The 26,798-nt window shown below is 41.5% G+C and overlaps 2 protein-coding genes across 4 annotated transcripts; one reads left to right on the forward strand and one right to left on the reverse strand.

Annotated features, from left to right (window-relative positions):
- The first annotated feature begins 1,261 nt into the window (after nucleotides 1–1,261).
- pde7a (phosphodiesterase 7A) lies at nucleotides 1,262–20,389 on the forward strand. Of its 3 annotated transcripts, none has more exons than XM_022744343.1 (12): nucleotides 1,262–1,437; nucleotides 11,995–12,055; nucleotides 14,794–14,883; nucleotides 15,586–15,749; nucleotides 15,856–15,919; nucleotides 16,645–16,841; nucleotides 17,195–17,326; nucleotides 17,429–17,520; nucleotides 17,741–17,885; nucleotides 17,976–18,072; nucleotides 18,262–18,342; nucleotides 18,448–20,389. In XM_022744343.1, exons 1-12 carry the CDS (start codon nucleotides 1,300–1,302, stop codon nucleotides 18,717–18,719), a joined length of 1,533 nt encoding a protein of 510 aa, XP_022600064.1. In that variant the 5' UTR covers nucleotides 1,262–1,299; the 3' UTR covers nucleotides 18,720–20,389. The 3 variants fall into 3 exon arrangements, with proteins under 3 accessions (XP_022600064.1, XP_022600065.1, XP_022600066.1); XM_022744344.1 differs by having other exon boundaries at nucleotides 14,797–14,883; XM_022744345.1 differs by lacking the exon at nucleotides 1,262–1,437 and adding an exon at nucleotides 11,812–11,875.
- A 667-nt stretch (nucleotides 20,390–21,056) lies between these two features.
- Nucleotides 21,057–26,476, reverse strand: mtfr1 (mitochondrial fission regulator 1). Its single transcript, XM_022744281.1, has 8 exons — nucleotides 26,399–26,476; nucleotides 25,461–25,569; nucleotides 25,149–25,247; nucleotides 24,190–24,329; nucleotides 23,840–24,075; nucleotides 23,403–23,664; nucleotides 22,911–23,091; nucleotides 21,057–22,571 (listed from the first exon to the last, which is right to left on the reverse strand). The coding sequence occupies exons 2-8, from the start codon at nucleotides 25,494–25,496 to the stop codon at nucleotides 22,524–22,526; spliced, it is 1,002 nt and encodes a 333-aa protein (XP_022600002.1). The 5' UTR covers nucleotides 25,497–25,569; nucleotides 26,399–26,476; the 3' UTR covers nucleotides 21,057–22,523.
- Between the last annotated feature and the right edge of the window lie 322 nt (nucleotides 26,477–26,798).

Raw genomic sequence — 26,798 nt, forward strand, 5'->3', positions numbered from 1 at the left:
ACAACATTTTGCTGTATTTCCTAGGCTGTATTTCAAACTCCCGGTGAGTCTCAGCTCCCAAGTAGTATGAGTCATGAGAGGAAGGTAATCACAGGCAATGATGTGGACCGCTGCAGGGCAAGCCCCGTTGTTGAGGAATACCCTTGAGAAAGTCCACGCCGTCTGCAAACGACTGCTCATATAGGTCTTGGGATCGCCCTGACCGCATAGCTAATCCTTAAAGTCGTTATATACCTCGTAAGCAAAGTTGTCCAATCAGCGTTCAGGTTACTATACCTGCCTCGGCGCCATTGGTCGAGCTTAGACAAGGGCGTTTTTTACTCGCTCCAACAGCACCATCTCTGGCAGGTGGTGTGTGCGTTTTTAAACCATACAGTAGGCTAATGTTTAGGACGATAGGTAGGTAGTTGTAGAGAAAAATACACACTTTAGGTTGTTAATTTGTCGTTTTTCGGTTGATAGTTTTGCGTAACGTGCCATTACGTGTCCTTTAAACCCACCGGAATCGCAGTGAATGAGATGAACGTCGGGGTTCCCCTCTCTGAGCCAGACACTTTCTGCTTTACGGTCAGCGGTGAATTAGACAACTGCTCCTTCATCATGCAGCTTCTGAAAAAAGACGGAAAAGGTCTACATTTTGATTATATTTCGCCAACGGTTTCAGTCTGAATAAGAGAAAACCTCCCGGCTACGGCTGACAAGGTCTAACATCTTGGAGCTGCCTCACTTCATCCACCGGTGTTGCATACAATATGATATGTTGATGACATTTTTGGAAGTGGTCGTGCCTTTTGTTTTCATTTCGGGATATGTGATATGCGGATCTGTAAACGCCACGAAACGCAAATGAGCGGACGTTTTTTTCTGGTTTGAAAATGAGGAAGCGTTTTCATAAAGACCCAGAAAATGGCAAGAAGGTCTCGTTGTCCGTGGGCCTGGATTTGAGTAAAATGAGAAGGAAAGGAGCAAATGCAACAGCAGCATGAAAATTTTCCTACAGAATGACACCAAAGGAGGTGAAACGGTGGAGGTAGAGAAGACGCAGCATCAATGAAGGCGATCTGGGCAAGTTTTGAGTCGCTCATAATGAACAGAAATACTTTGCAGCTCGATAGCAGATCGTTACCACAATATTGAAAGATTTTTTCGGCTTGGGGAGATTTTCTAATTCACCAGACATCTATTTTCGCATTGCATTTGTTATCTTTTTCATTATATATTTGATTTTTTTTTTTTTTTTTTTTTTTTTTTTTTTTTTTTTCTAAATATTTTTGATCCGGATCCAGCCCCGACTATTCAATGGAAGTATGTTATCAGCTGCCGGTTTTGCCTCTAGACAGGCCGGTTCCCAAGCATGTCCTCAGCCGGAGGGGAGCCATTAGTTTCAGCTCCAGCTCTTCTCTCTTCGGGGCTCCTGATCCAAGACAGCTGTCACAGGTAAAAAAAAAAAAAGAAAGAAAAATAACTCAACTTATCGTAATTTGTGTATCATTTAGTCACAGTGGGTTTGACTCTGGGAATGGCACAGGCCTCAAAACCGGCACCTTTTTAACAAATATATCAATAATCCACAGGAATCTTGCAGGTGGTTGTTGGATATCTAGGCCCTAACACACACAGTGAACACTCACTTGCACAGATGCACGCAACATTTTCTTATCTCTTAGACCTAAAGCACGCACCAAGTAGCCATCTCTTAAAACCAGTTTGCATTTGTGCATGTTGCCTACAGATAAAGGCCCTCTTGGCTTACACTTTAGCCAACAGTACTCCTGGGACTTGCTACATATGTCAGAAGGAACGTGCCACACTCATGTTTATGTTAACATCCCTTGACACATTGACAGAAGAAACATAAATCATTGAGTCATACTTCAACTTCCTGCTTTCTCATAGTCTTGAACTTTTGAAAATGTGCCTATGGTAAGCCTTTGTCTATATTTTTTCTCTGTGGTGACAGAAAAGAACAGGTAGGCCACAATAACAGTCTTCATGTTGTGGGCTCAGGTTTTGCTTGACTTTCATGTACACAGAAAAACTGTCACGCCAGTAAAATGCATCCCAAATGCATAAGCCAAGCATTGAGACACTGTTGTGTATGAGCTTGTGTCTCAGAAGATGAACCATCCATTATGCCGTTGTCAAGTACACTTGCTCAACTAACTGTAACACACGTGTGCCTGCAACTATAGCTCAGAGAAAAGTTGCACATCAAGTCATGAGTCAATGAACTCCTTCCCCACAGTGGTACAGTTTTTAAAATGAAATAACAACCTTACTATTGCTTCAGTAGTTTTGCATAAAAGCAGCACAATGTGTTCTCATCTCTTTGGGTCACATCCCGCCAGTTGTTCATGAACAAACTCTCACAGCATTGCATGGCATCTCCAAACACATTAACTAAGTATTAAGTCACCGTCTTTGACTGTGTTAGCGACCTCTTCAATGGGCTGTCCATTAGTGCTTTGTGCGGGACCCTGCTCCACATAACCACCCATGTGTGTCTGCTTTGAACCTACCACACCATCACAGGCAGCTTTTTCAAAGACTAATGCATAGCCTTCCATAGCATAGCATTGCCTTGGCTATCAAAGGCCCCCAATGTATGTCCCCCTCAGTGGGTTTTTTTTTTCACTGGGTTATCAGTGTTTTCAAGAGATGCCATTAAATCTTGGATAAATTGGTTGGACATGACTTTTTTGACCATCAGTTCAGCCATCCATCCATCCATTCACTCCATACTTGCAATCATTATCCTGTCACACTGTCATCACTATGTGCCTTAGTTAGGAAGAATTATAAAAATATACTGTTGGCCTTTGCAGGGCAAGTGAGGGATTCCTGGCTTTCGGAGACTTAATGCTAAGATGGAGAAAATCCATCTTGGCATAATGCTACGTTGCTTATTCTCTGCATACAAACACACGTGTAAGGCTATTGTGTCTCGTGTTCAGGTTCACCAGTTGATATCTCAGTTGGGCCAGAGTTCATTTTCAATCGGCAGGTGTGAAATGTGCTGTTACTGTGAAAAAAAGGTTAATTTCCTAAAAGCAGTGCACTCTGTAGTGTTAATCGAGCTATCAGTGAAACAGTTATGATGTATGTAATATTTGTGGAGACATTATTTAAACGCATAAGGTTTACAAAGACTTTAAGGCTTTATGTAAAAAAAAAAAGAAAAAAAAAGAAAAAAAAGCCAGCAACAGCGAGGGGTTCATTAATTCAACATAAAGACATGCTGACATTGTCGTTTGTCTTTTTTTTTTCTCCCTCAACATTGGCAGAACTGGGTTAACATACATGCACGCATACGGCAATGTCACTCAGCCTTTGTCACGGAGCAATTACACTTCTACAAATATTGTGTTTCGGGCCCTATTTATGACCATAAGGGTGCATTTGTCCTTGGTGGCTGCTGTGTTTTTGTGTGTGGTTCCACAGGCCTGTTGTTTGTGGAAGCAGGGCTGGACTACCATTGCAGAAAGAGGCAGTTAGGCATGTGCCTGGGCTCTGTGGGCAGTGGTTTGGCTTGCTGCCAGACTCACAGATGGCCAGAGTCTCAGTCTCTTTTCTTTCCCTGGCTATCTTGTTCTGCTCACTCACAAGCTCCCCTCTTTCTTTCTCTTTTTCCTTTACCCCCCTCCTCCCCTTCCTCCGCAGATGAAGACATTTCCTCTTGTAAACAGAGGACGAAAGAGTAGAGTTGAGGACGTGATAGAGTCTCAGAAGAATATGTCACTCTGTGGTCATGGAATGCTTATGATTGGGTGTGAATATGCTGTTGAAGAGGCGTTGAAAACGGCAAAGGCAATAAATAAATGGGCTCATTTATCTATTACAATGCTGCAATTGTTTTTATTACAAAACATGTTGGCTGATTGTTGATTAATTCCCAAAAGTGAAGTGGAAGATGATTTGCATGTTGCTTGTATGTAGTGATGCGTGTTGGTACCCTCTGGCTTCTCTGGAGTGAAGGGCAAACACAGCACTGAGATGAGGTTCATGCAGAACTAAAAGACCAGGAGTACAAAACAAGAGTAGAACATAGCAAAGAGTTTTGTGGTTCCCATAAAGTCACACATATATTTGCAGCATAAAGGTTGTTTGGCATTACTGCACACATCTCAGCCACTGCAAGGATGTGTGCTGTCATGATTTGATACTTAACTAACACACACTCACACACAGTCGCATCATTCTGATGAGGCTGTGTAATTGAAAACTTTTTCAAAAAGAAAAAAAAATCCAGCAGAGATACAAGAATCAATAAACAGATGCGTGATATTGATGTGGTCTGAGTAGTCACATGACTTTAGGCCATAATGGGAGGAAAGCAGCTTAGACCGGAAACACTGATCTGTTGTCATCAGTCTGTCATATCACAGTCAGAGATACCATCAAGTGTACGTTAGTCACTGACCCTAGATCGACTCCTTCTCATTTTAGATCTTTAGGCGCAGGAGATGATGTGCGTAAGGGTGGAAGACAGCGCTGCTTGTTTCATCCACAATATGGATGTTTCTGTGCAGAGTCTGATAAGGAATACACAACAGTGCTTCTTTCTGAGGGAGTTACTGTGTTGATTTTAACTGAACCGATAAGGGTTTTTTCTGCTCAGTGCCATCGGATTGACGTCGTTTCAGGATGTGGTAAGAATGCTGAAGGAGCCGTTCAGACTCTGAGCCTGGTGTTTCACAACCTTTCACACAAACTTTAACCCTTACATTGCCAAAAGTTAGGTTTTCTCAGAAATTAGCATGAATGAGCTGGAAAGCACGGTGCTGTTTGTTATTAAGCAAGGATGTGTATTATTTAGTAAATATACTGGAGCCAAACCTTACATCCTGTCTTCATTTAAACATACACACTCTCCCTCTTTCCCTGCCCGTCTGTCTCTCTCTGTAAGGGGCCCCTCTTATCACATGACCATTCTGTTTTTGTGCCGCAGTGTCGAGTGCAATCGGGCGTGAGAATGTGGCTCCACACATCAACACACTAACGGACACAATGTCAGGGGCCAACTGCTCTGGCTGAATATTAATCATATTTCCTGTAGTTCCTATAGACATATGAGATGAGCCTGTACAGGAAGGGATAATTTAGTTACCAGTGTTACTAGTTTTAAACCTCAAATAGTTGTCCAGTTGTCCACAGGTGAGACCTGGGGTTTGTTTGCCCTCCTCAGAAGCTTAAGACATCCAAAAGAGGGGGGTGGCTTTAAGTTGGCCCAGAGAAGTAATTAGAGCCTGGGGATGATGTTTGAAATGAATGAAATTCCTGCGCAGGGTTGACAGCAAGTCTCCCCCTTTCCCCACCCTTGATTTTACTTGTTTCATAGAGCACAGCTAAAAGCACATTTATACAAGGCCCCTTAAAGCTCTCTGTGTAAAGAAGGATTAAATCATTTTATGACACTTAACCTGCCATTTTAAAAAAACAAAAAAAACATAGGCTTTAGATATATTAGCCTACTGCTCGACAAACATGCTGCTTTGGTCTTTTGCCACAATACTGCCCTGTCATTCGCCGACTAAGGCATAGGGCCAATTCACCCCAGGCCTCTCCTCAAACCAGCAGCCCTCTCTGAAACACTTGCTGCAGCTGGAGTGTATCAAAGTGGACAGTGTTCTCATAAAACACTCTTACAACAGGTAGACTCCATCTAGGGCTTTTGTGTATGCAGCAGCTGGTGCACAAACACGCACATACTCACTCACTCCAAACCTGTCCACATTTATGGCCTAGCACTCAGTTACTGGAATGTGTCGTCCCACACAGCACAGCGCTGCAAGAGGTCATAACTCAGAAGGAAGCTTTCAGTTTATGAAACCGTGCTGAGTCCTGCTGCTTTTATCTCGGGAATTTACATGTGTGTGTGTGGTATGCGTGTGTGCACTGTTTTGTTTCTGATATGTCAGTTTATAGGAATACTGCTGGCTTCCTCATTTGCTCAGCCCTAGCTGACTTACTGACTATGCAATAGGCCTGTCTTCAGCTAAAACCCAATTTTAAAGCTAAGTGACATCGTAAACGCAGGTTTTATACTTGTGTTTGAAACAAGGAAGTGTGAGAATGCTGCAGTGTGCACTGTACCGTTGAATACCATTCAAAGGTCGTAAGACTACAATATCAGCTCAATCGCAACGCTATAATGACAAGAGAGAATGTTTGAAAAAGCCACTGAGCTGTTTTAAATATGAGTTCTTGCAACTCAGCCGGTGCCTTTTGATTTAAACATGCAGATACACAGTACATTAGTCTGTTTGCTTTGAGCAAACATTCATGGGAACAAAAAGCAGACACTCAACACACCTCACTCGCAGAATTTCAGAGTCCAATTAGGTTACTTGAATACACATTTCTGAACATTTCTGATGTTGTTAGCATCTATTTAGCTGTAGGAGTCCGAAAATGACAAACACTGAAGTGCTGGGGTTACTTACACAGTCTGAAGTTTTGACATCATGTGACCCCTTGACCTCAGAAACCTTAGTGGCGTGACCCCAGGCAGTGGGACTAAGCAGAGAAAAGAAACGGAACCATATGTAAACAAGCTTATGTGGAATTGCAGGGAGCACAATAAACAGGCTGTTATGCATGTAGTAGACCCCAAAAAAGCTGAATTTGGCTAGTTCTCAGACTGCTGTGAGCAAATACCAATTGACTGCAGTTCTAGGTGTTCGGCTAAAGGCACCCAAACGGGATGACATGTTTCCATATATTCCTCAAAAATAAGAGTACAGTTTTACTTACAGTTATAAAACTTAATGGAAGTAAAAAGAAAAATACGTGGCCTGCAACCAATTTGTGACATTATTAACCAGTTAAATGTACCTACAAAGTTTGCTTTAATCCAGTTTGGTGCCTCTTATGGTTGTAAATCCCAATTTTTTTTTTTTCTGGAAAATACTCCCAAGAGTAATTTCATTTGAAGTATATTCATAGGCTTATTTCACAATGAAATACTAATAGTCAGTTTTGAGTTAGCTTCCTCACTCACACAAGCAAACAGACAAAATGTAAGTGGTAAAATAAACTAAGGTTTGAGTTAGCACTTAACTGTGTACTACTGAGCTGTGACTTGATTTGACTACATATACATGTATATTCCTGTCTGGAATACTAATTCTTGGGGCAAGGAGAGATTTAAAAAAAAAAAAAGACCTGTTGTATTTCTGGATGTTTCAAAAGGTTATCTCTGTCCAGGATACATCAGAGATGGATAGACGATGACTTAATTCCTTAATAAACATGTGAGTCCAACTTTTCCCTTTACACCCTAGTTTTGCATGAGCCTGAAGAGAAAAAAAAAAAAACACCTTAGGCCGACAGGTCGGTAGAAATTTTAATCCCAGCCTCGCCTTGTTTGATGCCAGAGGCTGTGGGTCAAATGCAAACTGGCAACCAGTAAGGCTCAGCAGTGAAGCCAAAGCATAAGCTACTAGACGCTGGCACTGTATTAATGTCATTTGAAAAATCCAACATTTCTCTCTTCAAATGAAAAATTTTTCCTGCAAAAAAATTTTGCTATTTCAATTTCAGTTCTTGTCTATGTGTACCCTGGTGGGCTATTTGAAACTCATTCATCAGGAGATGTTTTTAAGGCTTGTTTGAGTGTATTTACTTGCTCAGTCCCGTCCAGACTTCCCAAAGTTTCCCATAGTCAGTTATGACTGACTAAGATGGTGTTTAAGTGGAAGCTGAAATCCAAGCTTCAAATGTTCCCTAAGAAACCCATTTGTGATGTCTCAGGTGTTTTGTTTGTGCTTTTCTTCAATCGGTCTATGATCAACTGGCAGATTTCCATTAAGCTGGATGCCTTTGCTGTGACTCACCTGTAAGCAACCATGATGAGAACCTGAGATATGGGCATTGTACCACACATCTTTCAAGTTGGTGGATTGAGATTCACCTCTGCTGTGTCTGTTGTTTGATTGTCTTTGTATAACCAGTCCATTTACTTTGCAAAACTTAAGCCGGACCCACAGAGTAAAATGCTTTGAAAAATACCCAAATCTATTTTAGACGCTCAACAGTTTCTATCAAACAAAGGAGTTAGCAGTCGGTCACTATTCTCAGTGACCAAGTCAGGACCTCCTGTAGCTGCTGGTGGAAAGGTTTTATTATTCAGTTCACTGTGAACTCAAGATGCAATAGAAATACAAACAAGCACAACATACTGTTTCTAAAAATCCAAAACAGGCTTCTGACTTTTATAATTAAACAATATTTTATCTATCAGGTTCTGATGCTGATACTAACATGTGAGTACAGTGTGGAAAACTTTTAGATCAGATGCGCAGCTCAAATGGATAGGTATTTTAAAAAGGAGATTAACTTCTGCTGCACTGCATTCTGAATGTTTCATGTGATTGAAATTTCTGATAAGCATGTACAAAGAATGACAACAAATCACAGTCGTCAAACTTATGTTAGGTTTAATAAATGAACTGCGCATCTGTGAGAGTATCTGTATCTGTATCTCTGTCTCCCTTATTTCCCATCACCCTCAGCTGTGAAGCATAAATGCCCAAACACACACAGCTTACAAAGGGACTGAAGTTAATGTCGGACCATGACAGGAGCACAGGCGGATGGTTTCGTGTGTGTTGGCACTGCAAGGCATGGCAGGGGTGTGTGTTGTGGGCTGACCGTTTCAAGGGTAAAATGTGACTTTGCCCTCCATTCACAGAGGGAATGTGACATTGACAAAGTGTTTTCTCTGTCGCCCCCTTCTTACAGCTCACAAGGGAGCACATGCCGGTATCCACTTAAGTGCCAACTGGTGGCAGCACCAGTAACAGTGTGCGTGCGTGCGTGTGTGCATGTGTGTGCTGCAAGCTTTGGCCAAAAGGTTTGCTTGGGCACTTGTTGGCAGGGCTGGTCACTCTTTTCGTTCCCAGCCCGAGAGCCAGAATTATACAGTTCCCACGCATGTTACAGCCGATACCAACCCTCTGACACACACACACACACACACAACCATTGACACATGCATACACAAAATCAGACACACACAGCCCATGCGTACATACACACAATCTATAATGCTCACACTAACCACCGGTGCTGTGTGTAAACACAGAGGCCTGTTGACACTAAAATACAGCTTTGCAGATTACCCACCCTGAGTCAAGCTGTTTGCTAGCCGGTAAAATATTAGCTTTGGATTGGCGGCTGTCATGAGCTTAGAGGACAGACAGTGTCAAGTTGTATGTGTGTGAAGGAGATTCATAGTAACCCTAAGGATATGAAGTAATGCGTATACAAGCATGTACATTTGTCTTTGCACGTGTTTGTGGTGTGACCAGTTCATAGTTGTCATTAAATGGTCCTAGACAGATATATCAGCCCTATCACTGTGCTATGGTTCAGTCTTTATATCATATGACCATAGTATGACCTTGTCTTTCTATTACTTTTTTTCTTGTTTGTTCATGGTCTCAGTTTTTAAGAGTATCTGGAGATATAACTACAAAACTCTTTGGCTTTCTTTGGACTGGTGAGGGGACCCCTAGAGGTTGGTTGGTGTGGAGGTGGCCAGAGTTGACTATGAGCTATCTGTCCAGTCAGCCCCTTTGTCATTCAGTCAGCCAGCAAGTCAACAAGTTGTCTATCACCAGGCCAAACACTAGTCCGTTTCATAAACAGTCTGTAGTACCAGACAGTTAGTCCATCAGTCTAGCAGCATGTCAGTCAGTGAGCCAGCCGGCTGGTCATACAGGCTCCCTGTGGAATGGGTAACCCTAGATGAGGGTAGCCCCAGAGGGGAGACTGGAGAGTCAGCCTGGAGGCGGGCCAGGATGTGTGGAGTGCAGAGAGAGGTGAGCCAACACCTCAGTGTAACCCAGAGCAGCTGTCTGTCGACATAGCAAATATGCACTAACCACTGTTACACTTGCTGCAACTACCACTGTTGGCACTAAATGGTGTTGTAGGTACAAGTGAAGATGAAATGGACAACTTATCAACTTTATTTGCTGGGATCTTTTATCCATATTTTGTTCCCCTTCCGAGATCAACAGAAGAACCTTAGTTCAAACCAGATATAACATTGTTTAATTTCACAGTAGATCAGTGGTAACTCCAGAAATGTAATGGGATTTTTTTCTTGTTTCATTTTTTTTATTGTTGATATGTTTGATGCAACACTGGAAACTTTCCAGAGCCAGTATAAATAACTTATTCAAAACATGCACATCTAATGTTTCTTTCAGGAAACTGTGATCGGATTTGACTTAATGTAATTTGATTGTTGACTCACTCAGAGTTATAGTGTTTATTAGAATGGAAGTTCTGATCTCAGAGTTCAGTTTACTTTAGTTTATACTGTATATTATGTCGTGCTTAGGAGTGAATGATATGAGCGGTAAAGTGATACACCAGTAGGAATTTGTGCCACAATTTCACGTTTCATGTTTTGACAAGTTTGCATCAGGTTGGACATCCCTGTCCTTTCAGGCCTTGAAAAAGCATGATCACACACCATCATGTAGGTGATGTATGTTCATAGCACAAGAATGGCACTATGAATAGATGACCTCTTACTGGAAGAGAATCATGGCTATTTTGGCCTGTCCTGATCCTTGGAGGACAGAGATAAAAATATTTTTTTCTTGGTTGTCTTGTAGTGTGAGGTTTGTGAAAACTCAGTTTTGACACCTGATCAACTTCAGATCCACCACTTTGGTTCAAACATGTTTTCTGTAGAGTAAGGGGTGAGCTGACTAAAGCTCATCACGGTGGTGGGATTTATAGTAGTTTAATTGTTTATAAAGATATACAGTTGCTTAAGGTGACAAATACTTTTCAATTACTACTCTTCAATTTTTTTATGTGCAGCATTCACCACTAAGAAACCCTTTAACATAGTAGCACAACGCTGGAAACTATGAAGTTGCTCAACACTCCTGTTCATTCTCCAAGATTGACACAGCATCCTTACTCTGTTTTAGCCTTACATTCAGCCACTTCATTGCCTTTTGTGTTTCTTCAGTACACATCGTTGAGGAAAAAATCGAAATCAAATACCCAGATGTAGATTTAGATCAGCTTTCAATGAGTAAACAGTTCGCAGATGGTCACTATACTTGATGGACAGCCACACTCCCTGGAGCTACTTTTTAGAAAAAAGTCTGTTTGTGATACAGCTGGAAGAAGTGTTGAGTTTAGATTATCAGATTGATCTTGCAAGGAAGGAAATTTAGATATAAAGATGCTGTCCAGAACGATATTAATTATTAAGTTGTATGTATGAAAAAAGGTATCAAATACTCTGCTATTGAGGAATGGGGGGGGGTTGTCAGGCCTCATCTATTTTAGTTGTCAGTTCCACTGAAGTCAATTCAAATACAAATTCAAATCATTCAAATTGTATTCACCTGATGACGTCAGATTAGGGAAGAAATATTTTCAACATATACTTTTTAATACTTTGTGAATTTTCTGCTGTACTGTATTATACTGTAAAAAATATGACCGCAAACCTTGATGAGGGCAGATCTATTCTGAAAATAGATCATAAAGTAATTTCTGTTTATGGGAAATGCTGTGTGTGTGTGTGTGTGTGTGTGTGTGTGTGTGTGTGTGTGTGTGTGTGTGTGTGTGTGTGTGTGTGTGTGTGTTTGTCCACATCACTCAAATGTTTCTCACATGACTGATAGCAGCAGTGTAAATGCCATATCAGGCTGATGATATGGAGCTGGAACATGTTTATCAGGGTAACGGTGTATGCACGCACGCACATACACACAGACGCAGACACACACACACACACACAGCAGATTAGAACCAACAGTAGCACCACCTTACACCACCCTCAACTTTTCAAGCTCTGTGAATGTATTAAAAATTGCCTGTATTTAGTATTTTTGAGGTATGTGTTTCAGGGGATATGAGGTTGTGATCATTAGTGTAATATAATAATATAACTGCAACATTATATTGGTACAAACTTTGAACAGTTGTTAATGATATTCCTTTGTGTCTGTTCAGAGACGAGGGGCCATCTCCTACGACAGCTCTGACCAGACAGCACTGTATATTCGTATGCTAGGTAAGTGTTTCCCCACTCTTGATGCATACACACACATACTCACACAGTGTCACAGAGTGTCTTTGAAGTTTGATCAGACTTGTTAAGAGAACAGAATTTCATTTGAACCCTAAATAGATTAAAGGTTCACTGCCGGAGTGGGTTTTTGTGTTTATGTACATGTGTCTGTGTGTACATACTGCATGTGTGTGTGTCCATTTGCCCAGTGCTGCCCTGAGCGACTCTAAACAGGATAAGCAGTTTAGAAAATGGATGGGAGGATGCAGGGCTCATAGCTCTGCGAGGCAGATGGAGCCAGATGCGTCTAGGAGGCAGCCAGCTTCGGCTTCCTAGTCAATAAGGTTATTGGGGATAGTGGTGAGATTAGAGCCTGGGTTCACCCCTGACATCAGTCTACCACACACACAGATGTGCCTTCACATGCAATTTTTACCACTTTAATTAGTAGATCTGATGCTGTTGGCTGGGAGTGAGCAGCCACAAAGAAAGAAAGTAGAATTGCTCACAATGTTATCCTGTCGCTGTCGTTCATAGACATCAGAATGCTGCTGTGAAGCGTGATGAGTTGGCAGGGAGCATTAAATAGTAGGGGCAGTTTAGGGCTTACTGAATGTCTTTGTTGAAATCCTGTTTACTGTAGCTTTCACATTATATTGCTATACTTTGCTCCTCTCCAGCTTGATAATGCCCTCGAGTTGACTGCCACGTGTATCTAGTCAGAATAGCAGCAATTTATTGAGCTGACTGAAGGAGCTTTAGCTTTTTAATCATTTTACTTGGCTAAGTATGATGGCAGGCTCATACGTCACCAGCATAAAGCATCTGTCTCTGTAGATTTTATATTAAATTGTGTGTGAGGAGAGGCACGCTAATGCAGACTGGTGTTTGCGCGGGCCAGGGTTCAGTCCGCCAAGTTAATGCTGATGTGCTTTCAAATAGCAGGACTCAGAGCTTTCACCACATCAGTTATAATGACATGACCTACATCCACCCCAGAGCGCCAGCACTAATGCACCGCAGGGGAAACATGGACCCTGTGACTCTTAAAACACACTAATCACACAAGCACACACACGCGTGCTGAACCCTAGCACATGCATCTGCAGATGTGACAGATATACATGTGGGCACATACACACACTCTCACTGTCTAGGAGTGCATGAATTATAGAGTTTTTTTGGTCATAATTTAGTTTTGCATGTGAAATGCCACTGATATGGATTCACTCTCCACATTCATACCAACGACTTTACATGCAGCTATTCAAAAATAATGTTGAGCATCATTATACCTTGAATTGTAATTCTTAGTTTTTGGTATTTTGATAGGAGCTTGTGTAGTATTCAAACAGCTGTTTGCAAGTAAGTAACATGCTGGTTGGGGGAACACACCTGTGTGACTGCTTTGAATTTAATCCTAATGCACACATGAAACAATCAGAAGTGCCAAGCTGGAAACATACCATTGCACCGTTTAGCACCTTGATCAGTATACTGCCATTTAGCGTCTTGCCATACATAGATACATACATAGTTGCCTGGAACGACACACTAGCATTTTACTGCATCAGTGTCATAGCACCATCCTGTCACCTCACTATGCTGTCACTGCTCCTGACTGCAGTCTACAAACAGGCTGGCCGCCGTCTGGCCCATCCCTGTTCCTGTGCCTGACTAATAAAAACAGTCATAGATGGACTATAGGCCACTCTCAGTGGCTCTGTGTACTAATAGTAGAGCAGACTGTCCTGACATGGCATTGCATGCTCAGCTGTTGGATCGACTTGACTGTCCATTGAATTTTCTCTTCTGGGATGTGCGAGTGTGTGTTTGTGTGTGACTGTGCCCGCATATGGATAATATACACCAGACTTGGGTCAAATAGTATTTACAAAATCACATCTTTTGCTTGTTTTAGTTTGCTTAGAGTACAGAAATGTTTTTACCACACTGAGCCAATAGAGGAGTGAAGCTTTCAGTGCTTAGTATAAGATAGATTATTCCCTTTAACTCTTATGAAAAGCTGAAACATGATGGTGGGATTTTCTGATGCTGAGCTATAGTAAATGCATATCCATTACCATATTGACGAAAAAGCAACAACACCATATCTATTTTAACAAAGATCAACGATTGATTACGTTGTTCACATTCAACAACTACAGTTCCCATGAGGCTTGGACACATGTTATTCTGGCTAAAACATGAAGGATATATTGCTGCTCAATTCTAATGAAAGTATCCATTGTTTTGTTGTTAAAATGAATCTGTTACATGTGCTTCACAAAAGGTTTTATCATAAAATATCAGACAGGATAGTAAGAAACGCAAAAGTAACAAAAAACAGTTTATAAAACAGAAATAACATCAGCAAAATTGGCAGTTAAGTGAGGAGAATATTAGTGAGCTATTTATCTATCTATTGCCAGAAAACCAGAATGAGTTTCAGCTTTTTAAAGGGATCAATGAAAGAAACTCTGTGATCAAAAAAAAAATTGTCTGGCTGAGGCCAGTGGAACTGAGGCCTGCTTAAAAAGGGTTAGGGTTTCAGCTGTATGTTAATGTCGTGCTCTGTTCATTGTCCTGTAGTAAAGCTCATCCTTGTGGCACTTAAGCAATATAAATTCCAATATATAATGCAAAGAAATAATTGTAAATACTACTTGGCCTAGCACATTTACACACCTTTCTTTTCAAGGAGCATGAATCTTGAGGAAATAAGTGCTGATTTCTTCTAGGAGATGTGAGAGTGAGAAGTCAGGTTGGATTTGAACCGGAACGAAGAAGCTCCCACCCATACCTGTGCATCGACTTCCGCACTCTTCACAGTGAGTATGAATCACAGCCAATTACCTTGACCTTCCAGCTATTATCAAACTGTAGCTCCACACACAGTTTGTTCCTCTCCAGCAAGATTGACAGATGTTTGTGCACTGCTTTCATAAATTATTTCACATGGCGATAAAGACCAAGGTGTTTTCTTACTGTAAACCTTGTGAGAGGCTTTTTATCAAAGCTTTGTGAATAGGTGTGTGATAAAATAACCACCTTCATACTCACTGAAACCTTTTTATAAAACATTAATCAGGTACAAAGAGTGTGTGTGTGTGTGTGTGTGTGTGTGTGTGTGTGTGTGTGTGTGTGTGTGTGTGTGTGTGTGTGTGTGTGTGTGTTGACATTTTAACCCAAACGTAATCCTACCTTGTGCTGACGTGTTTCCGGATTGCAACCACAGTTTATTCAGACACAGTGCTTTTGTGTGTGAGTGTGTGTGTGAGAGAGACCACTGACAAAGCATGTCTGCTGTGTGATCCCAGACGAAAGGCTTATGAGTGGGCGGCTGTGTCAGCAGCGACTGTTTGTATATCGCTGTGTTGGTGTCACAACCCCACCGAGTTTGTGCGACCCAAATGATTCTCCGAGCCTAATGAGCTTCTGAAATAAACATGTCCTAAAAAACTGCTTCTCATATGTTACATCTTTTGTAAATTATTTAATGTCTGTGTTTGTGTCTGTGTTTGTGTGCGCAGCGCGGCTGGGCTGTGGGTCCACGTCAGCCAGCTCTGCTCCAGAAAGGAGGGTCCACAGACTACTCAGCTTCCAGAGGTACCTGCACTCATCCCGCCTGCTGCGAGGACTCCCCCAGCAGATCCCTCTCCACATCCTCGATGAAGACTACACTGGACAGGCCAGAGTATGACACCCACCTTTATATAATGATGCTATTATGAGACTGGTAGAAATGCACATGATTTGCTTCACATCACTAATTCTGTACTTCTCTTTCCGCTCTCCTGCAGTGCATGCTGGAAAAAGTCGGGAACTGGAATTTTGACATTTTCCTCTTCGATAGGTTGACAAACGGTTGGTAAAACAGGATCTGAATTACTGTTCAGAAGTTGTCTGAAAAGTCATGATAACAGAAATAATGCATTAGCTCAGCTTTAGGTTCAATGGTGCCATCTGTTGGATGGCCAACACAGAGGATTTACTGTATGAAAATGAACACTGTTACAGACTCACTACATTTTACTTTGTAAAGACAAAAACACCTTACATTCATGAAGTTTTGGGTCATGTTGAAGAGGATACAAGACTTATGAGATCTTTTACAATGCAGCTGAAGTGGAGTTTGACAATTCAACAATGTAAACAGATAGGTTTTTTAACAGGCCTAAAAAATAACAGCTTCTTTCTGCACTTTCTTTGTTTTGAACCTGTTTACATTCATACAGCAACAATATTAAAAGTAATAGACATTTCTGCACTGACAGCAGCCTCATTAGATCAGAATGTGCTCCAGCCACAGGATATGTTCTGCCATGTACCTGTCTTGACATGTTGACTGTGAACCTCAAAAACAAGAGAAAAGGACCACAGCGCTTATGATTAAAAATCTCAAACGAGTAATTATTTAAAATGAGAAGAAGGCGAGGTATAGGGCATGTACGCAGATCACATAAAACTCCTGCGATACACTGAGCATAACAGATCAATGTTTAATGGTGCATTTTTTCCTTTTGTTTCATATGAGTAAGAAGAGACAACATGAAAGCTGAGCGCTCAGTCTGATCTGTCTTCTTGTTCAGGAAACGGCCTGATCACCCTGACCTTCCACCTGCTGAACCAGTATGGGCTGGTGGAGCTCTTCCAGCTGGACATGGTCAAACTCTGGAGGTTCCTGGTCATGGTCCAGGAAGACTACCACAGCGACAACCCCTACCACAATGCTGTCCACGCTGCAGATGTCACACAGGCCATGTACTGCTACCTGCAAGAACCCATGGTGAGACATTATTTTGTGTTGTGTTTGGCTTGAGAAAGCACCTTTAACTCAGTTGGTTGTTCACCAATACATAGGCTGCTTGAATTTTCTAAATTTAAAGGAGAATAGAATCTTCTCTAGCTAAGGCTTCTTGATCTAGCACCGTGCAGGCTTTCCTGAACAACCATTAATCCATCTAATGAATGTTATCACATGGGTTTTATATATAAATCTATAAACAAAGATTTTGCATGAAGAGTTGCAAGAATGTCAGTATATAACTAGATCTGAAAGTGCTTCACTGAAGGAATATTTGTGTTTTGATGATCTGTCATCATAATCTTGTGTGTGTTATTGTCTTGTTGTGAGTGCAGCTTGCAAAGTATCTGACCTCCTATGACATTCTGCTGGGACTGGTAGCAGCCGCCACTCATGACCTGGACCATCCTGGGGTCAACCAGCCTTTCCTCATCAAGACTGACCACTATCTAGCTACACTCTACAGGGTAAGACCTCATAACAGTCACTGTTTAGCCTGCCAGAACTTACTCATGAATTTACTGAAAATGTATGTGTCTGTACACAATTCATTCCTTTTGAACTCACAGAATACCTCAGTTCTGGAAAACCACCACTGGAAGTCAGCAGTGGGCCTGCTCAGAGAGACTGGTCTGTTCTCCCATCTGCCTGCTGAGGACAGGTCAGTCTGACACTGAAATGTTGCTAAGCACCAACAAAAAACATCACTACACACTGTGCTAGATAGCACACAGGGGAAGGTTATGCATGTTACTTCAGAAATGGAAGTTATTTTGAAGGGCTTTTCTACTTAGTTGTATTAAGACAATGCCATCACACTTCATAGTCAATGCTTAGAAAAAGATTATTTTAATAAATAAATGTACTTTCTGACCCCTCAGCCTGAACATGGAGAGGGAGTTGGGCTCTTTAATCCTGGCCACGGACATCAGCAGACAGAATGACTACTTGTCCAGGTTTCGCACGCACTTGGACCAAGATAACCTGTGCTTGAGCAACGCCAGCCACCGACACTTCATCCTGCAGGTCAGTTACCTCCTCTGTTGTACATGCACGACTTCTGCATCTTGGCAAACCTGCAGGCTCTTATTTTGTTTTTATCCCCACCCTGTGCAGATGGCTCTGAAGTGTGCAGACATCTGTAACCCTTGCAGACCCTGGGAGCTGAGCAAACAGTGGAGTGAGAAAGTGACAGAGGAGTTCTTCCAACAAGGTTATCTTCATTTCTGCTGCTTGCTAATGTCATTTATCTTACTCTTTCATTTTGCCCTTTTAACTATTATTATTACTTTAGTTCTGTTCATTCTGTATTTTTTATAATTCTATAATAGTAGAACATATGTATGCCATAACATAGTTGATATATTGATTGCATGTATTACATTTCATTATGCCCCTGTAGGAGACATTGAGAAGAAGCACAAACTTGAAGTCAGCCCACTTTGTGACAGAGAGAAGAACACAGTTGGCAACATTCAAATAGGTAAGAAGCTGTTTTGTATATTTGTTGTATTCACCATACACTTACATGTATTGAATATTTATTTTTAGCCATAATCTGCATCTGCCGCCTCTTCTACCACTTCAGGCTTCATGACGTATGTGGCGGAGCCGCTGTTTGCAGAGTGGGCTCGTTTCTCCGACACGCGTCTGTCTCAGACCATGCTGGGCCACATGGGGCTGAACAAGGCCAGCTGGGGCGGCCTACAGCAGGAACAAACCTCTGTCTCCGAGGAGGCGGAACCCAGCACAGCCGGCACCGACACAGAAGACGTTGCCGCCCGGAGGGAAGGCAACACAGCTACAGCCGCAGGAGGAACCAGCTCCAAAGAAATACCTCAGGGAAACAGAGAATCCTGACACTCCTTGTGTGCCCTTTCACCTCAACTTCCTGACCCCTGACCCCCGGCCTCAAGGCCTCATCACACACTTGGGGCCCGGTGGGGCATCCAACGGCCTGCATCCCAGCCGCTGCCCCACCTGATCCTAACACCTTGTTTATGTTTTGTTGCTTTTGCCTCCCATCTTGATAAACCACTGATTTTATTTAATTTATTTAATTTTTAATTCCTCTTTTTTGGCATAGAGCAATACATAGATACCTCATTTGGCTACTGCTGTATTTTCTGTTATTTGCTTTGTTTTATTTATTTGTCCACTGTAGTTTTGGCATTACTGACTGATCACACCACTTTTTTTGATGGTGAACCTTAAGGGGAAAGCAGTATGAGAACTGAAGAAGACACTTTTCTGGTATTTTGAAGTGCCATTTGAAAACAAAGATTTGAAGAATGATCTGAACCTAATTGACTGAGACAACTGGAGTATTCAGACATGAGACCCTCCTCAGACTTAAGAGTAATGCCGTGTTGCATTTGTGTTGAAAATTCTTCCTCATGTAAAAACAAAAATCAAAAAAAAACAAAAAACAAAAAAAAAGAAAAGAAAAAAAAATGTGACAAGCCCAGTCCTTTTGCTGCCTCTACGAAGACTGTTTACGCATCTCCTTGTTTGTTGTTTCTTTCCCTTGAACTGAAGTGAATCATGTCGGCTCCACGGTTTGCCTTCGAAGCACAGATGTGAAGAACCACTTGTTTGAACTGTCATCCCACTGTTGAAGCCATGAGCAGAATCTTATTCAAACACACCAGATGCCATAAGTAACCCCACCTGTGCTAAAATATGGTCTTGCACTCCCAAATAATGACGGTGTTGGGTGTGCAGCTTCGTCTCCATGACATCTCCAAGACATCCTGCGAAGGTTAGCCCCTTTTCTGATGATGAATCTTCCAGTGCTGGTTGAACTTGGGGTAGCTTCCCTCCCACACTGGAGATCAGTTTCTCACTGCACATGTATCTCACCTGGAACTCCACTCAACGCAACTCGACTCGCTCAGGGTTTTGCCAGTCTCTTATAAGGAGGGAGAGGGGGAGGAGGTGACTGCGGGCGATGCAAGGTTGTATTTTTTTTTTTTTCCTGGCTAGGATCTACTGAAGGAGACTCTTCCTCTCCGCAGAATGTCTCTCACAGCCACATGCAACCTAAAGGTCTGCTCGATTGATGCCTTATAACTATGCACAAACTATGCTAAGTGACCAAACCAACTTCTGTTCCCTTCAAGTGCATGGTGTGCTTGTCTTTGAATGCACTGTCCAATCCCTTTGCCTTTTTGTTGTGAGGAACAACTCCAGCTGTCCTTTTTTTGTACGGAAACAAAATGGTCGAGTGACTTTGAACATTCCATTTCTTTGTGTTTGGTTTGTCTACTTTGATTCTGTATAGTGGCACAAATTGTGTTTGTGTTTCAACATTTTGAAAGATAACAGGTGCTTTTCTTACTTTAGCTGATTTGTATTTTGCTGTAAGTGCTGTAAGACTGTTGATAAAACTGTTTACAATTTGTTGCGACAGCCATTTTTGGGAAGACTTCAGTGTCGAGCCAGATTTTGTAAAAGCTTTGCTGTATTGACCTTTTTGATACATGCCTGTTGCAGTTACAATTTGAATAATAAAACCTGTTGTTGACAAATGTTTGACACACAGTCAAAGTATGTACTCTGGACAGTGATCGCTCGATAATATAAATTGTAAGTTAATGTCTTTCACACTTAAGTCCTGTTAAGTTCTACTGTGGGGCAATTTTTCCTTCGCCTTTTACCGATCTTAACCACTTAGGAATGGCGCAAACATGAGGGCAGGTGACTTTCATAAGAAGGTTACACTTGAACCATACAGACATAAAAACAAGCAAGTCAAGATAGATCATAAACTTTTATTTAGAGATTTGACAATTCAAGTTTATTTTCATAGAGGACAACTTTTCTACGAAATTCTGAATAAGTTTAAATCACTCATTTACAACTGATACTACCAGGTCTCCTTCCCTCATAAAAATAAGAGTTGACTTGAAGCAGCAACTACACTGACATATACTGGTCAGAACCGAGAACAATGTGCAATCAGTCACTTTGAACAAAATACTGCCTAAAAACCTGACAACTTAAAGGAGTCACTATCTTATGTGTCACATTTCCAAATTGAGGTACAGAAATGATCACTGGCATGCATGGATGANTGATCTTAACCACTTAGGAGTGGCGCAAACATGAGGGCAGGTGACTTTCATAAGGTTACACTTGAACCATACAGACATAAAAACAAGCAAGTCAAGATAGATCATAAACTTTTATTTAGAGATTTGACAATTCAAGTTTATTTTCATAGAGGACAACTTTTCTACGAAATTCTGAATAAGTTTAAATCACTCATTTACAACTGATACTACCAGGTCTCCTTCCCTCATAAAAATAAGAGTTGACTTGAAGCAGCAACTACACTGACATATACTGGTCAGAACCGAGAACAATGTGCAATCAGTCACTTTGAACAAAATACTGCCTAAAAACCTGACAACTTAAAGGAGTCACTATCTTATGTGTCACATTTCCAAATTGAGGTACAGAAATGATCACTGGCATGCATGGATGATAGATACTTTTGGGATACTGATAACGGTGGCTACCTTAGGACCCATGAGTTTTGTCGAAATAAGCAAGAAATATTTTTCATGTTAACTACAATAATGCAGCATTTCTGTAGTGTTGATGTTGAACTGCGAGTCTTAAGTTCCAGGAAAAGTTGAAGTGTTTTGCAAGAGACAAATCTTATCAAAAGGAGGTGCTGATAAAGAAAACAAAAACACTGCACATGTACAGTCAATAACCGAGAAATATGAACTTTGTTTAACAGTTATATGGCAGTATCTTTCCCTCACCATTAAACATTCACGGGAAACAAAAAAAAGGGAACATGTAAAGGTCAAATTTGGCAGTTAAAGGCAGAATATCGCAGATCACTGGAATGTCTTTGGCTCTTAAAGCGGATCGTAGTAAAGAGATAAATTACGTCTACAACTGGGATGCATATATTTGAATCATCAAAACACATGCAAGCCGTGGCAAAACTGGCAACTAGGACACAACTTAGACAGGCTCAACTTAAAGAAAAAAAAAAAAGGGATGAATCTAGGACATAATTAACTGTGTTAAAAACAAAATTATCTACTTAAACCTCAACATAAATACATGGATCCTGATCATAAATTAGTCTACATGTCAGCATACATATATAAAACAGTACATCACAATATGCCACAAGTAAGAAAGTGCTTCCTTTCTTCTGTGGTAGAAGAACTCTTCAGCTTTCACAGGCCCTTTAGAAATGGGAATGCAAAACTGACCAACTATGCTATGTGCAACAAGTTTTAACGAAAACCTAATAAAGACTGAACAATAAATCTAATATCACTGAAAGATTCTGTAGTGTTGCTTTAACATGCGCGAGTGCTTCTGACACTTTCACTCAGGACCATGATGGATTTAAACTCTGCCGACAGAAATACAAAACATTCAGTTAAACCGAAAGAATTTGTAAAACACAAAGCTAATATAAGTTATAAAAGTGCAAAAAAAAAAAAAAAACATGGTCGGGATGATCATCAGATGAAACACTTGTGAGATGACTGATACTTGGAGCAGCCTGTCATCTAGTTCAGGCAGAATCCCTTGTCCTTCCACAGAAACAGCAGATATTAAAAATGTTGATAAGGCACTTTAAAACGTCCACACACACACAGACACACACACACACACACAGTGACCGGTTCAGAGCAACTTCCTTTTTCCAGTCGCTTTCAACATGTGCTGCCCAAACTGTGAAAACAGACAGGAGGCAAAATAAGGTACATGACAAACTACACACCTCTGAGACACGAGTCACATCAGTCACATTACATTCACTTGATTCCAGCGATGATGACATGCAAGGGTGGACCCTTAAATTTCATCTTAAAATGTTAGATGATATGTGAAATTCATATCTACAAACACAGACAACCACCTACCTAAAATCAAAACACTGATTTTTTTAGTAACCTTTTTTTTGCAGTTAGTCCTCTAATGATGAATAAGTCTGTGGCTTTTTTTTTTTTTTAGATGATTTTTCTTTTTGGTCTAAATATACCACCTTCTAGTTGTCAATCAGAAACTCACCAAAGGGGTTTCAGTTCGAGGTTTCACGTCTGGAACGGGAAGTTTGAAATCCTCCTGGTCATCTTGTCCACTGTCGTGTCGATAACGGTGGGCAAACTTGCGCTTCAGGGCCTCGGCGATGAGAGCTGCGGCGTCTGCGGGCTCGCCGGGCTTTACTTTGGCATCACCTTCCACTGGACGACTATGAAGGCACACAGGCGACGAGGGCAATTACAAAGTCGAATCATTAGCGTTTGATTAGTTGTGTTGTACACAAGCACGTCTTCCCATTTATAGCAGAAGCTCAAGGAGATACATGAGTACATTTATCCGCGTTATGATGAAGTTAAATTTAGAGGCAGAACAGATGCATAAAGTTGAAGGAAGGGAATGCTACCTTTAATAAACTTGTAACACTACACCATTACAGTAATAGCTGAGGAACACGTCTACTGACTTCAAAAAAACCCTTTGCATGAATATGTCTCAAGTCGCTTCTAAGTGGAGGCCCACCTTTTGACTGATCGCAGCTTGACTTTGTTCATGTCCTTCAGGACATCGAGCATGCTGGGAATTTCTGCTGGCCTTGAATCCAAAACTGTCTGGCCGTCTGTCTTCTTCCCTCTGCGCTCTTTTATCAAATCAATGGCTGAAAATGTCCGCTGGAGACCTGGGGGCGGCGGCAGTGGTGGTGGTGGTGGAGGAGGAGGTGGTGGAGGGGGAGGCAGGGTGCCACAGGGTGGAGGGGGAGGAGGAGGTGCCCCTGTGGTAGCAACTAAAGTGAGGAAAAGTGAAGAGGAGAATTATAGCTGTGTAACGTGAAATTCTGCTGCCACCTAGGGGAAAATTTGTATGACTGCAGTGCAGCAAAAAGAGGAAAACAACTCAATGCATTCATGCAATAGGGAGGGAGTTGAGTGTATGTTTTGGAAAGTTGTGTGAGGAGATACCTGGCTGGGTGATCTTTTCCTGAGCCAGTACGATTTGCGCTATCTGAGCTCTGAGTTTGGCAAGTTCTGTCTCCAGTGCGCTGATCTTCTGAATGGCCTCATCGTTGGCGACTGTCGGCCCCTGGGGGTCCGGAGCCCCTTGGTGCAGGCTGGGCAGTGACCTCCGACGGGGTAAGGGTCTTCTCTGAGGATGAGGCTGGCGGGCTCGAAACATGAATCCCTGTGGCATCCCTGACCTGTTTCATTTATTATTACGGATGGTCAACAGAATCGATTTCCTAGACTCTGCTCACAGAAATAAGTTGATTCTTTAACATGAGCTGCAATGCATATCTTTATCTCCCTCTTACCTGGGTCTGCCAAAGTATTCTTCATCATCACCCTCCTCCTCATCCCTGTCAATCCAGCCAATATCAGCAAGAGAGGCCACCTGACAGTTCTGCCTCCTGGCGCCAGTCAGGACACCAGCGTCCTCGGTGTACGGATGAAGCTGTCAGAGGAAAACACCAGCCATATTCAACATTTAGACATACAAACAAAAACATGCCAGAGAAGAACACACACCAGCACACATTACAACACTGCACTTCAACAAAAAAAAAGTTTACAAAACTTGTTTACAATTAGACTTGATTGATAAAGGAAGTAACAGGGTAAAAATGAGGGGGCAGTTCAGAAGGAGGAGGGGAAGGAGGGGCTGTTGTTAATGAAAGGCTTCAGGTAGCGCAGAAGGTCTTTAATCAGCTCAAGGTTGTTGAAGATTGCTGAACAAACTGACCTAAAGCAGACATACTGCATTCCTCATAGCTAGGGAGGGTGGCTGGAGACAGAAGAAAAGAAGAAGAGAGAAAGCAGTGTTGAAATAGACGGGAAAGAAAAGACAATCAAATCAGTTTTTAAAATGACACGCCACTGAATTGTAATATATTACAGACGATTCATTTGTTAACAGTTTTAAAAAAAAAAAAAACCCATGAACAAACATATCAAAAAATATATCTGTTCTTGTGACTTCTGACGTTGCTCTGTTTATGGTTCATAAATGAAAACACTCAGACAAGCAGAGGTAAACAAAAGTTGAAGAGGGTGTGTGATCTGTCGTCACATGGCAGTGACTCCAACAGCAGGGACAGACAGACAGAAAGACAAGAGAGGACAGGGCTATGTCATGAGGGATAGATTAAAAGAACTTGAAATCACATGGGGGACAAAATGTCTTCATCTGAAAATAAAAGATATGCATACCGCATTTTCAAAGACTATATGACACGCCACAATAAAAACGATGATCCTGTTAACCTTCCCTCACCTGAAAATGAACCCTGGGGCAGGGTTTCAGAGGAAGACTAGTAGCTATTCTCCTCACAATACTTCTCGAGGACCCGTAGGGCTTGGCTGATCCAAAAGCCTGCAAAACAAAACAAACAACATAAACACACAATTTACATCACAAATGAATGTCACTGTTAATTTACTGATTAACTAAATGTTGACACACAACCTCTCAGATCTTGCAAGTGAGAAACCTCAACTATGATATTTCAGATGAGACAGATTTCGAAATGTATGGGAATTTAAAAGACACTAATGAAGCCAGACATCAACCCGGACTCTCACATACCAGGTCCATCTCGATCCGTGCATAGTCTTTACTCATTTCTGTGGATGTGTTTCACCAGGGCATATGGACACATGCTTCAACACCAAGGGCATCCTCACCAAACGGACATCTATAACCAACACAAAACAAGAGTGAGGAATTCAGGTTGAATGATAATGAAGCACAAAAACTTACAACCAACAATGAAAACTTGAAGAGATAAATGCCTCTATGCAACACCTGAGTCAAGATGCTCCAATACAATACACTGGCATACATTCTGTTTCAGCCTTTAGCAGTACTGGTTCATATCAATTCCTATGTAGCAACAGAGTAAGTATAAGTTATGATCTTTCGATGAATTACATTAAAAACAAAGCGTTTATGACGCTTTTATCTAAGCAGTGGCAGTGATCGCAAATCTGTCGATGAAGAAACACAGTAGGACGCATATTTACCCTCTCAAATGTAAAAACAGCAGTGGCACAGTCAGACACGTAGCGCGATTTTGTTATTAAAATTTGGCTTTGTCATTTTGTGTTGTGATTTTATGCTTGGCTTGACTGCTGTAACACTGAAATTCACCAGAGATGAAGAGAGCACTTGAAGCAGTCTATCTATCTACCTACCTATCTATCACAGCGAGACACCGAGAAACGTGAAAAAATTACTCACTCGCATTTATCAGACATATATTAGTTAGATATTGTTTTCATGCTAACGGCTGGCTAACACGCTAAGCTAAATTAAACGGGTGGCTGTGAACTTTAGCGGGCAGTGTGGCTAACTGGTGCTAACAACGAAAGCGGGCTAACAAAGTCCAGTTGTATAGAACAGCTGACAAATTTATTAAGATCTTCCGATGATTATCCCTAGAGTGAAAGGCAGCTACATGTGTTAACGTTATATTTCTATTCAAAGATAAATGGTGTGTGCGTGTGACTTTGAAACCAACTTACCGAGCCTGACGCACACTGACAACTTTATAACTTTTTCCACCTTGTCGGATTTCCACTGCAAGAGGCGAGTAATGTAGGAAGACCCATGGAATACATTTTGAGCCAATTGGATTATAGGGACTACAATAGATAGGTTGTGACTATGAAACGTCACCATTGGTCATTTAAGTTGATTGACAGATAAACTCACCAATTAGAGTTGACCTTCAAAATAAAACTATCTGATGATTGGGCTGTGTATCAGTCGATCACGGTACACCGTCAAATCATATATCATGAATCTTGTGGATGTTCGTTATGTTTCCCTACATTTCCCGGCGGAGCTGTGTCCGAGTTAAACTGCAGGGATTCCTATGGAAAACAGGGATGTCCTCATTGACAAAACAGCTGTACCCATTTA

This window comes from Seriola dumerili, unplaced genomic scaffold, assembly GCF_002260705.1.
Source record: "Seriola dumerili isolate Sdu_G_001 unplaced genomic scaffold, Sdu_1.0 BDQW01000079.1, whole genome shotgun sequence".
In the NCBI taxonomy this organism is placed as follows: domain Eukaryota; kingdom Metazoa; phylum Chordata; class Actinopteri; order Carangiformes; family Carangidae; genus Seriola; species Seriola dumerili.